We start from the raw sequence: 13,093 nt of genomic DNA on the forward strand, positions 1-13,093 counted from the left end.
GTCTTATTTGTACATATTTTTGTATTTGTTTGTTTGGCTAATGGCTGTTAGTAATTTACTTTTTCTAGCTGAGGATATAATTAGTCTCATCACCTTCAGAAGAACATTAGTTCCGGAGCTCTAGTGGTATTTCAAAAGGAATTTTGGGTTAAGAGTTTCAAAAGCTAGATTTAAAATATTAAGTCCTGAATCTGTAGACACCCAAGCCTTTTGAACTGTTACATACATCAGGAATAACATTGCTATCTATGTGTTGTTGCACGTGAATTTAAATCCCTTCAGTAGAAATACTTACTGTTAAGAATAGCAGATACAAATAAATACTTACTTTGCACTTCAAATAAAGCAGTATTAAAGCTCTTCTTAAGACTTCTTCTAAAGCAAGCATAAAGTACAAACAGCATTGTGACAGGCATTTAGAGCGTTTTTTTTATTCAAAATATCAATGAAATAAGGATAAAGTTGATATATAGTAAAAGCAAGGCAAATTTGGCCATAGAATATTGGTAAAGCTGCGTTGTCTTCTCATTAGATGGACTCTCATATTTTTAAATGCTTCCCTTGGAAATACACATACGCTTTAGGCCTTAATTACTGCTGAGTTGCCCTGCCTCTTAGTGCTTTTGGTACTTATGCCTGGTAGTGCCACCTCAAAAGCACCAGTGGAACATCCGTGTTAGATACTACAACACTACTCTTATCAATGCCAATTAGGAACTTTGGCTGTTGTTTTCCAGTTATGAAAGTGTGCTATTTGTTATTTGTAAACTGCTTAGGGAAGGCCATACTACAGAAGACTATAGGACTACAGAAGACTTCCCGTTTTGTTAATCTGAAGTTTTCAGCCAGTAAATTCAGTAAGTAGCAGAACCTGAAAGAGTGAAACGTAGCACTTGGTCTTCCTTTCATTTAAAATATTAACACCTAGAAGTAGAAAGACTAAAATGACAATACTTACAATAGACAATTATGATTGCATTTCTCATAAAAAGATAATAATACACTGATCTATTAACATGGTGCAGTAATTGAGTGCAAAAATTACAGAACTGCTTCAATACTTTTCATAGTAGTGCTTCATAGAAGATTACAGGTAATGCATTCCAGATGAAAGATTCAGAGCTTTTGAGAATGACATGTTTGGTTGTGAATTCTAGTTACATTTGCCTACAGGTGCAGTTTTACAGGTCAGCAAAGCTGGAACCACCTTTTGATTCCCAGGAAGTCCCACCTATGAATTCAATTAATGCAGAAAAATTTAACATCCACTCTATTTGGTGTATTTGGTAATTGCTGACTTTCTAAAGGTGGCAAATAAATATTAACAACCCCCAACCTCACAATTTTTTCTATAGTAAGTAACTTTTTAATTTCTTCTTTGCAACTGGCTTCACTGTTCATTGTGAAGTAGAGAAGAAAGAAGGCGTGGAACTGACACAGCTCTCAAAGCATGGAAAGGCTGATTGGCAAACACATACATCCTACCAGGACAGGATGTTAAACCACTAGAACTGCCTCAGCTTGTCTAAATACAGTTACTTCTTACTTTCCTATCCATCTAACAAATGAATCCAGAAGACTGATATTCCAGGCAGTTTCCGGAAGACACTTCCTGCTCTGAAAAGCTCTGAAGTTATATTTACCCAATTAAGGTCTGAAGACTGAAACTGAAGGACTGCAGCACTTCAGAGACAGCGGGTGCTCAGGAAACGACTTTGACTCTCTATTTCCCTCTTCTATTATCCTAGCTGTAGAGAAAAAGTAGGATTTCACAAAAAGGAGAAAGACAATGTGTGTGTGTCTGCCAGAGGTGCTAGAAAAGCCAAGACAGGTATCAAAGCAAAACAGAGTATTTTCTTCCAATTGCCCTTCCTCCCTGCCCAATAAAAGCAGACCTAATCATGGTTCTTCTCATATTCAAAGCATTTTGATTATATTCTGTCATACTACTGATTATTTGATCCAAAATCCTTATCATTTTTCATCACTTCTTTCCTTGTAAGATTTTTTTTTTTTTATGGAGTGGTATTCAACAGCTGGATAGAATTCACATTCACAGCTTCAGTCCATCTTTCTAACTTCTTTTTGCGTACTCTGCAATTGATTCCAAGTCTTTGTATTCCACATGAGATTTGATACACAGCACACATATCAAATAAGAACACTTTTAAAAACTCCAGCCAACCCATTCTTCTACTGCCTCAAAGCAGAAATTGCCCTTACAGTCATTTCTTGTTTTAGAAAACGTTGCTTTGAAGTAAATCTTCACATAAAGTGTGTGCCAAACTATTATCCAAATGATAATCGTGGTCTTTGGCCAGTATGTGTCAAACAAATACCGATGAAACTGTATCTGCTATACCTACAAATGAAACAAAAAAAATTTTTAATAAATACTGGAAGTGGAGACTTGCTAAAAATAAGTTCCCAGAATTCACATTCATGTAATGCCCCTCTCTCCTCCATGCCACGACAGCAGGTGAACTGCTGGGGCTGGGAATCAGCTGCAACCCTTTTATTTCTTCATCGCCTGACACTATTTATAGCTGTGCTCTACATTCCTCCCTCCTCTGTTTTCATGTTTGAAACTAGAGCCTTTTTAAGGATTCAGCATTAGTCCAATCTGGGTGCTGAAAAGCAATCTAAACTTTGATATCCTCTTCCCTTTTAATCATATTCATTAGCAATAGACAGACAATATGAAGCTATGTAGCTTTGAAAGCTCATGAAGAGACTAGAGATCATAAATTCCATTACAAGACACATTTTTGAACACTCATACACACACAAACACAGAGCAAACCAGGCTTTTTGTTCATGCTCAGTTCTCTTTGCATTGTTGTACTCCTTCCAGCACTAGAAGCAAAGCCTGACTACAGCCTGTAAAGGTATCCAAGGGTAACGGCTTTTATACTCTCAAAAATGGTGTTAGAGCACCTCTAAATCGGAAGACAACATCTGTGGGGGAAACACAGCAACTACTGGCCTTTGCTGGATTGTTCTTGTGTGACACACTACAGAAGATGTGAAAGATCCTGCTTTTTGAGAGAATGGATTTTGAAAATAACAGCTATTTTTCCTGACCACTTCTACAATTGACTTCCTTTAATTATTACTACTTCTGAATGTCTCTTTCCAAATAGTTTGTTTATACAATAAGAACAAAAGTTTCAGCAACACGGAAAAGCTACGCTTGCATACATTCACCTGATCTTTACCAACTGCAGACAAACTGAGTATTATCTGTTCTTATTTGCAGATGATTTACAACACCTAACACCTTTTACAATGACTGTGAGAGCTACTGTGAAACATACCTGGAAGGGAAAGCCAATAGAAGACCTACAGTGTTGATCTAACAGACAAAAATTCAATGGATGCACAAGACTTACTATCTAGTAGTGCAGTCCCAGCAATTTGGCTCAGCAATCTTTGCTGGTAAACAGGAGCTTCATCTGCCTTACCTCCACATCCAGCAACTCAGAAGAAACTCGGTATTTAACGCTACAAAACCCCCTCAAACACCAAGAAAAGCCTCGTGCAAATAGTAAGAGGGCAGGAGATGGTACTAGCAATAAAAGTATATACCTCTACCCCACAAGAGAAGCCACAAGCAGGGTACACAATTCCCAAGCACAGGCAGATCCATGCTCTGTATTTGTTTGCTAAACTGAGCCCAGAGATAATTGCATCCACCACACAAGGACAGCAGCTCTTTTACCTACACTGAGTATAGTGATGGCACTAACCTAGAACCATGATACACGACTGTATACTTTACAATGTCATTAACTTTACATGGTAAGGTACAACAGCACTTTATTTGTTATGCCTTATATAGCTTTACCTTTGCATGGTGTTTTTCAATCATTCAATTCTATGGCTTTGTTAAACTAGCGATCTCTTTATTTATTTTTCCGCCTGGACTCATCTAACCTCTTTTAAAACATAGCACTGATTTTATTTCTTCTCTGAGGATCCCATTACTTACATGGAGAAACGTCTCCCAGCGTGTGGCCTTTACCACTTTAATTACTTTTTGTCAGACTTACCACAGACATTGCCTCCTATCTTAACACGAACGTAGCCATCTATTCCCCATGTAGACCCCCAAGAGTTCTGTACAATCCAGTAAGGGACACTACCTGGAAGAGATATTTTCATGAACAAGAGACAACATGAGATGTGGAAAGCATAAAAAACTTCAATCACTCTACACAGTTAATTACCATTTTAATATCTCATAGTTTATGATGGTTTGGTGATACAGCACAGTGAAACCTATTTCTGTTCATGTAGAGGACAGAGCTGATACTCCAGTGCTGAACACACTGGATGTACCCTCTGCTAGCATAAAGACAGATATAGGCATGTTTGTGACTTTACAAGGACATGAAGTCCCACAAAACCGAAGGAGCACAGACAAGAAGAGTCTTTCTCCTGGGATCAGACTGCACTTCCAGAACTGACATGACACCAAACCAAACAGCTCTCAACAGAACACCCAGTTCTGGATTTTAATCACCTGCCCCTCAGAAGGCAAGTTTTAAGTAAGAGAAAAAACACAAAACCTACTGGGTTGAAGTTCAGTTGATGGAAACGCACCTGTTCTGTCAAAACCAGTGATTAGAACAGCATGATTTGCTCTTCCACTGGAGCAGTGATACTGTATGATCCCACCAAGATAATCCTGCCAGCTAACTGCATCTACTGTTACTGCCAAAGGGCCCCAGTTAACAAGCATCCTCATCATTTCTTCTTCCTGGCCGCTGTGAGAGAAGTGAGTGATAAGGCCAAGTGACTTAAGTTAGCACACTAAAGCAATCTGAGAGCTGGTAATCTACTTGTTAAATACAATTTAAAAATCAAATAATTCAACTGTTTCCTATGAGTTCTACACACCACATAACATACATCAATAAATACGTATTTCATGTACTACAACACAGTAATACAAATATAGGGCACACAGACTATGGGAAAGGTGCAGATCCAAAGATATGATGCTATTAAAAAGAAGCAGGTTTCTGGGTCAAGTCAGTGGGCAATGGTGAGCACTACGTACCTTTTATATATCACTCTTAATTAAAAACCTCCTTTGGACCAAACATTCGTCTATATTATTATTATTTCCCATTAGTTTTTCAAACATGCAGAAGTACCTCTTTATACATTTTTCTCTATTTTTTATATATATACACTCTATTATACGTAGTAATACACTAAAATATGTATCTCAAACACATCAAAACACAGGACATTACCCCTATCAGACATTACCATTAGCATTCCCATACAGTTTTGCTTACGTAATATACGGGAACAGGAACTCTCTATCACTGCATGGTATGTGCAGTAACTAAATTTGGCAAATAAAGACTGGCAAAGTTATAATTGATTTTAGTTACTTATATGTGGCAGTAATTCAATTCCTAGTCAAAATTGTATTTCTTGTCTTGAAGTTCAGTATGCAGCTGCATTGTAGTGATAAAAATTAGAAACAAACTTTCTTGGTACAGAAACCTAAGAAGCTACCAGCTGTCTTTACGAAATTCAGTTGGCAACACTGTTTGCTAAGTCATGGACTGGAGGAGGATGCGGGTGGGTATGTAAATGCATGAATACTGAAGTAACTGAGTACTTCCTGAATTTTTCAACGAATTCCAGTTATTATTGGTAGGCATTACTGTTTCTGATACTTAAGCGGTGTAACGTTCACTTAGCACATACTTAAAATTGTAACTGACTCCATGTTCCAATTTAAACACAGCCAACTGAAAAGACCTAATTTCAAGACACTGACTTAGGCTTCCTAATTTGAACAAGCTTAGTGATGATAGGGTTGAGTTCATTGTGCCAAGCCATAACCCTAAAAAATGTTATGCATTAATTCTTATCCAGTACACAGCTACAGAACTGATGCAATCAGCCCCATAACCTTTGGCTGGTCAATGCACTATTGGCTCTAGCTTACTCCACAGTTAGTGAACATATAAGGAAAAGTACAGCAAATAAAAAGAATCAATAGTAGCTACCTGAAGTCATATGCAGCAAATCCTGTTATTGAAACTCCAAACTCTGAGCGACCAAAATAATGGCACAGTCCTGTCTGAGCTTTAAAAGCGTATTCTGAATCTCTCACAAGTTTTACTTTTGTCTGCAAGAAGATGAATGAATGAGAATTCAATGCATTTGACTTTAACACTATGCAGATCAAAACAGGCAGTGAAACTGACCACAGAACTCACTCAAAATTCAGTGTGTTCATGGTAAGATTAGAAGTAAGAATGTCATGTTGGGAAGTAAGATATTTACTATCTCTAGTTCCCCTGTTGGCAGAGAAAGTTTCAGAAGGGATTCAGAAGTGTTTAAATAATGAACAAAATTTAAAGGTATCTCTGGTTTAAACTAGTCTCATGAGAAATCTCACCAATTTCAAGACAGAGACTATGCATTCATTTGATGAATGACCATTCATTCTCTTCAAATGACATCCACGCACAAAATTATCCATTCCTTGGGACATTCAAGAACCACAAATATCCCAAGAACAGTTCTATAAAATATTGAAATTAAGTCCAATTCTGCTATTAGCATCAAAACCTCATGCCAGTATATAATGTATTATAACATCTGCCACAGTTCAAAGTCCGGCTAAAAAGGTATTGCATCAACCTTTCGTACTTTTCTTGTCTTCTGCCGTACAGCATGTTTAAGACAGTGTCTTCTCTAGTCCCTCTGTTGCCAAGCAAGAGGGAATTTTGCTTCAGAGGAATCCAGATGAATATCCTCTGTCTTTCTTGAAATGCAAACTGAAACAAATTATCTAGACTGTTATTAGCCAGGGTTGTAAGAATCTTCAGGGGTAGAATTACAGAGTTCCTTAAAAAGGACAATCAGCTTTTTTTTTTTTTTAAACTTAAAAAAACTAAGAGATTCTTTTTATATTCCTATAACTGAAACTATTGTCCTAGAGAATACTTCTTATTTCAAAAGTATTAAAATGTTTCTGCTTACATATAGTATTAACACATATTTTACATTTTTCATGAACAAAATGTCTTACCTACAACTTTAGAATTTCTTTTTGAAAGTATGTTTGCATTTTCATTGTTTTAGGTTGCAAGTGAAACAATGGTAAATGCAGTCAATTTTATCATGAGGTTCTCCACTCTTGCATGATTTTAGAGTGTTTGCAACAGAACCCACAGAAATTTGAAAGAAGAAAATCTCAGCATCCCTCCTCTTCCCCAGATGCCGGTGCCTAAACTGGAGGCTCAAATTCACAAAATGACACGTGGATAAATGGCTCCTTCTACACTGGTACTGCATGCCTGCAATTCCAACTTATTTCAGTGGAAATACTGTAGCTTCCAAGCTTCCATTATTTTCAGCCCTTGTGGGTTGATTTGTTACATTCACAAGAACATACATAGACTACAAAATTCCAATCAAGTTTCAATTCTGCTTGAACAAACTCTCTCGATTCCAGACCACATAAATACACATACATATACATACACACACATCTATATGCATATATACATATATATACACACATACCAAAAAAAAAAAAAAAAATCAGATGAGCTGTACCTTCCTCATCACTTTTTCCCAGTAAAAAAGAATGTTAATATGAAAGCTAAGGAAGGGTCCAAGATTTATGAAGAGTTTCAAACCTGGTTCAGCCAGCTCAAAGCACTAACAGTGGATCCTCCGCTGCAGCCATAATTATTGTACGAACAGTCAATAACCTGCTGTACGCTGAGTTCTTCCAGGTTATTTCCTTTAATTGCATAGGCAGACTCTATACCACCCACAACGCTGAAAGCCCAGCAGCCTCCACACTGGTACAAAGAGAAGGGAGGCAGGGGAGAAAGAAAAAGTCAGCTTTGTTTTTGAAGCCTGATATGAAAAGAAAAGAGTCAAAAGGGTCTTCTGATGCTATTCACCCATGAACTTTGTTTTTAAGGCAATAATAAAGAAATTTAATCAGCCATTTAAAATATTGAACTGTTTTTTTCTCCTGTACTGCTCTCCGAAAACTAAAAATGCATTACGGATATCTTATTTTAAGGATTCCTGCATTGTGATTGTCTTATTTTAAGGATTCCTTCCTGATTCACTTCTGCCCTTTAAGATAGGTCTGAGGATGCTTTTTACTGTCAGATATCTATTTTCTTAAAGAAGGATTGGGGCTCAGGATGAAATTATTTTTTAACCACATTAGTTAGTAAGTTTTTGAAAAGGATACACTTAAGGACACAGTCTACAACTTTCTAAGTCTGATGAATTTTATAGAAATATAGTAGATTACAGTTTAAGAAACAGTAAACTGAAAGTAAATGTAGCACAAAAATTCTTAGACAATAACAGAATCTATACTGCAGTCTAGGCTCTTTAAACCGTGGCATTTAAAATAAGGAAGCAGAATTTATTCCTAGGCAAGGTCAAGGTTACACTATGTGAAGCACAGAAAGGACAGACACTGGGGATTTAACAGCTTGTTTGTTTCTTACCAGTGACCATAACCACTTTAGGATAAACTGTAATTATGTGGGGTCTGGTTGTCTTCCTGAGGTGTTCAATGGTAAAGATATAGGTGTTGACCAGCCAAGGACATTCAATTAGGACAGAGAACAGCAGCAAAGGATCTATACCCATCCAAGTGAAATGGGGGGGTGAGGTCAGGTACCGAACTTACCTCAGTCTCTCCAGAAAAATACAAAATACACAAAATATTTGTGTATTTTTTGTGCAAAATATTTGCTGATTTACTTAACTGGATCAAAAAAATGTATTACACACAATTTATAATTGCATAATTTCTAAATGCACAACTTTTACATCTCATGCTTTTAAGTCTAATGCCACTTTGCCTAAAATACTATGTGAGTTTGTATACGTTCAGCCAGCCATACTTGTGCCAGCACTCCAGGAGTCTTGAGGCAGTACTGGTCCCTTCCAAAACCTATGATGCACCTGCTGGAACTGACTCTGAGCAGTGCTTGAGAACCAGGACAGGAAAACACCAGGACTTACTGTTTGCTGATTTCTCACTTCTGCAATGACTTTCTTGTCCCTCCAGTCAAACTTCTTTGGCAAAGGTTTTTCCTTTCCCTTTGGCACTTTTACGTATCTGGGAAGTTTGTGAGGTATGCTTCTTAAGTAAATAGCTAAACACAGAATAGAAACATCTGTAAATCTACTAACAAAAAAAAGCCACAAACAACTAGAAGCCATAGAGGTAACTTTGATCTGTAGTTACAATCATGAGATTACACCTCATTCTCAAATCCATAGAGAATTCATGTATTTTAAAATAATCATGGTACTCCAGAATGAATGTAAATATTCCTACAGTTCTAGAAAGAACAGAAATATTCCATGTGGGGAACATGGGTACAAAGCGTGAAGATGTACTAAAGCTGATCGATAACCATTCCATAAGCCAAGTTTTGTTTGAAAATTTTCACAACATTTTACTTACTGGAAAAATATTACTTTAATTTAGTCAGGTAAACAGGGAAAAGTAAGATGAGGATAATGTAAAGATTCTGAAACACACACAAATTGCTAGTTTTTCACTAAAAAACCCTATATAATTATTTAAAATTAAAAAAGGTGTGAAATCCCCCAATGAATAGAACATATAACAGCAGACTTGAACAGCAAGAAGGAAAGATTAGGTTAGGTATCAGCCAAATTTTCTTAGTAAAAAAATGAAATGTGTCATATTGCTCATGTCATAGCTGCCATTGTACAGCCATGGACCCCCAAGCATTGTTTGGACTGTAGTCAATTTTGTCTTGGGGTAAGGAATAGGAACTTAGACTACTTGAGAACCTTGTGTATTTTCCAATTTTAAAATTGTTGCAACCAAAGAAGGTTATAAGGCCCAGTGAGAAAAAGGCAAGAAGCAGCGAAGAAGGAAAGCAGGAAAGAAGGAACAGTCCGTATACTAAATCATATTCAGGCTCTGGGCAATTCAACCTTGCAAGACTAGAGAAACATGAAGAGGATTGTTGTATCCTTCTGAAGTACTTACAGTTTGGTATCAGACATTGTAAACTAGCTGACTATCAGCACTGGAGGAATCTGTAAATGTGAAAGACACAAGGTTCTGGGAAAGAATAAGAAAAGTAACAGAAAAGTCGTTAGCAGCAGCCAGAAAATGTACCTTTGAACTCTTCAGGAAACAGGTGAGAAAACTGATTTATTCCATAGAAAGCAGTTGTATTATCTTTTGATGATGAATTCAGTAATCTAATTCTCCTAGCGCTTTCCTGAAGGAAAAAAAAAAAAACATATACTGTGCACATTATTAAATTAGCAGTAGTGACAAAACCATAAGAGCAGAAAAAGAAAAGGTTAGCAACAGTAAACATGAACTTAGATAACAAGACAGCTGTTCACCTCGGATTCACCTCATATTCATTGTGGATTCCTAACAAACCAATATGAAAGCCATTAGACTAATTTCAACTCAAAGAAATATACCAAAAAAAGCATTTGCTAAGTGCACAGAGGGTAAAAAATTGATACGAGACAGCCAAAACAGGCAAGCCGAGAACAAGTTGTGTCAAACTCAGCTGATGCCCTTCTTTGACAGCAAAACAAACCTTGTGGTTGAGAGATATGTAAAAATGTCTTCAGATAAGTTAACCCTGTCTTGCTTTAGGTCCTTACAAAGCAAAAGAACAGCATAACGGCCTAAAGACATTAGAAAACCTAAATTATCAGGAAACCCAGATCTCTGAAAAACACGGTTTTGACGTACGCCAACATCTGACACCCCCTCCCCAACTTCTTCTGCTGACAAAGTTCAACACGACCCCGCTGCCCCGTTAGACGGGCACCCGCCCGGCCCCCCCAGGCACCCCTCGTCAGGCGCCATCTGGGAAGGGGGGCACCACAGCGGGCAGGGGGCCGCCGCCCGGCCCGACCTTCCCGGTCGCCCCATTTCCCCGGGAAACTGCTCTGGGAGGAAGCGGGGAGTGCTCTGCCCGGCCGGAGAGGCGAGGCACGGCACGGCACGGCGAAGCACGGCGAGGCACGGCGAGGCACGGCACGGCGACAGCCGCTCCCCGCCGCGCCGGGCGGCCCGCACGGAGGCCGAGGCTCCTCGGTCCCAGGCTGACACCTGGCGTCGGGAGCGGGGAAGGGGCGAGGAGCAGCGACACCCCAACCCCGGCAACGCGAGGGGAAGCCGAGCAGGCAGGGCCGAGGAAAACGAAACGGCAAAGGATGCCGGAGCGCGTTTCGCTACTCAAGAGCTCCGCCGTGCCGCCCTTCCTCCGCCTCTCACCCTGCGGAGCCGGGCCAGCAGCGGCGGAGCGGCACGCCGCCAGCCCTCCTCCTCCTCCTCCTCCGGCGCAGCCCGCAGCCAGCGCGGCGGCGGCAGGCCCGCTGCGTAGCGCGGATCGCCAGTGTAAGTGCGGGCAGCAACACCTACCCGGAGGGCCGCCGCCGCCCCTTCCTTCTCCCGGTCGCCTGCGTCCCACGGACGGCGGCCCGAGCCGCCACCACCGCCGCCGCCCTCCTCCCCAAGCCGGGTGCCTGCAGGCGCCAGGAGGGCGGCGGCGCCGCCCGCCCGCAGCAGGCAGCAGAGGAGCGCCAGCGCCACCACCCCCATCCACCCTCCGGGGCGAGCGACGGGCCGCGCCATGCCGGGTCCCCGGCCGCCGCCCCACCCCTGGACGCCATGTCACGGCGGGGTGGGGCCTGGGGGGCGCACCCCCACCCCGCCGTGCTTGCGGGCCGGGCTGTTTTCGAGGGGGAGAGGGCGCAGAAAGCTTTCTTTCCAGCCTCTGCCCGCAGGCAGCCGCCCCGCTTCCTCCAACAGCGGGCCTGGGGGCCGGCACCCCGCCGGGCGAGGCGGGGCGTGAAATGGTGGCCGCCCCTGAGGGGCCGGGCGTGCCCCCGCCGGCGGCGGACGGCGGCGTTGCTGCTGGCCTGCGGGTGTCCGGCCCCCGGTTTGGCTGTGTTTGTTTCGGGCTGTGTTTCGGGCTGCCCGGCAGCGCCCGTGTTTCAGGCGGTGTTTTTCCGTGTGGGAGATGCGCCGCGGGGCGCGCAGGGCTGCAAACGAGGGGAGCAGAGAGCACAGGCCTTCTGAGGAGCGGCTGAGGGAACTGGGGTTGTTTAGCCTGGAGAAGAGGAGGCTGAGGGGAGACCTTATCGCTCTCTACAACTACCTGAAAGGAGGTTGTAGTGAGGTGGGTGTTGGTCTCTTCTCCCAAGTAGCTAGCAAAAGGACGAGAGGAAATGGGCTCAAGCTGCACCAGGGGAGGTTTAGGTTGGAAATTAGGAAAAATTTCTTCACGGAAAGGGTAGTCAAGCATTGGAACAGGCTGCCCAGAGAGGTGGTGGAGTCACCATCCCTGGAAGTGTTCAAAAAACGGGTAGACGTGGCACTCTGGGACATGGTTTAGTGGGCATGGTGGTGGTGGGTTGATGGTTGGACTGATGATCTTAGAGGTCCTTTCCAACCTTAATGATTCCTAGTTTTTACTTTCATTGGGAATAATCCAGCCACCAAGCCAGGAAACACGAAATTGCTACTCTACCCTTAATTGGTTTAGTGTGGACTTGGTAATGTTAGGTTAATGGTTGGACTGGATGATCTTAAAGGTCTTTTCCAACCTAAACGATTCTATGATTCTGTGAGGTTAAAAGTTAATGCTAGGCCTTCGCTGAGAGGAAAGGTAGGTAGTACCTGCAAACTGGGCTGCCAGTAGGAAAGAGAAGGTGTAGTTGCTTCTTTGGGGCAGCAGAAATACAATTTATGTGCTTTAGCAAGGGAGGGCATTGGTGGGGAGAGGAGAACCACCCTGTGCTGCACAGCCAGTGTCCACAGCCTTTGGTGTCCAGGGTGATTAGGTTATGCTAGAAGGAAATATTTGAGAGAAACCTGTGTGTGCTTGTGGTGGCTCATTGGTTTCCTTAGAGACTGGGCACATGCTGGTACTCGAGCAAGCAGGTTAGTGTTTGGCATTTAAAACTTCATTAGGCTGGTATAAGCTAACACAGTCCTTTTTGTTAATTTCCATCACCAGGTATTTTTACACAGTGTTTGTAAGTAGAATATTTGTTT

The 13,093-nt window shown here is 41.5% G+C and overlaps 1 protein-coding gene across 1 annotated transcript; it reads right to left on the reverse strand.

Annotated features, from left to right (window-relative positions):
- Positions 1 to 513: 513 nt before the first annotated feature.
- CTSO (cathepsin O) lies at positions 514 to 11,635 on the reverse strand. Its single transcript, XM_075709323.1, has 8 exons — positions 11,456 to 11,635; positions 10,181 to 10,286; positions 9,043 to 9,176; positions 7,680 to 7,847; positions 6,036 to 6,157; positions 4,606 to 4,769; positions 4,053 to 4,145; positions 514 to 2,362 (listed from the first exon to the last, which is right to left on the reverse strand). The coding sequence occupies exons 1-8, from the start codon at positions 11,633 to 11,635 to the stop codon at positions 2,328 to 2,330; spliced, it is 1,002 nt and encodes a 333-aa protein (XP_075565438.1). The 3' UTR covers positions 514 to 2,327.
- Between the last annotated feature and the right edge of the window lie 1,458 nt (positions 11,636 to 13,093).

The sequence above is a fragment of the Pelecanus crispus genome, chromosome 4, assembly GCF_030463565.1.
Source record: "Pelecanus crispus isolate bPelCri1 chromosome 4, bPelCri1.pri, whole genome shotgun sequence".
NCBI lineage: Eukaryota > Metazoa > Chordata > Aves > Pelecaniformes > Pelecanidae > Pelecanus > Pelecanus crispus.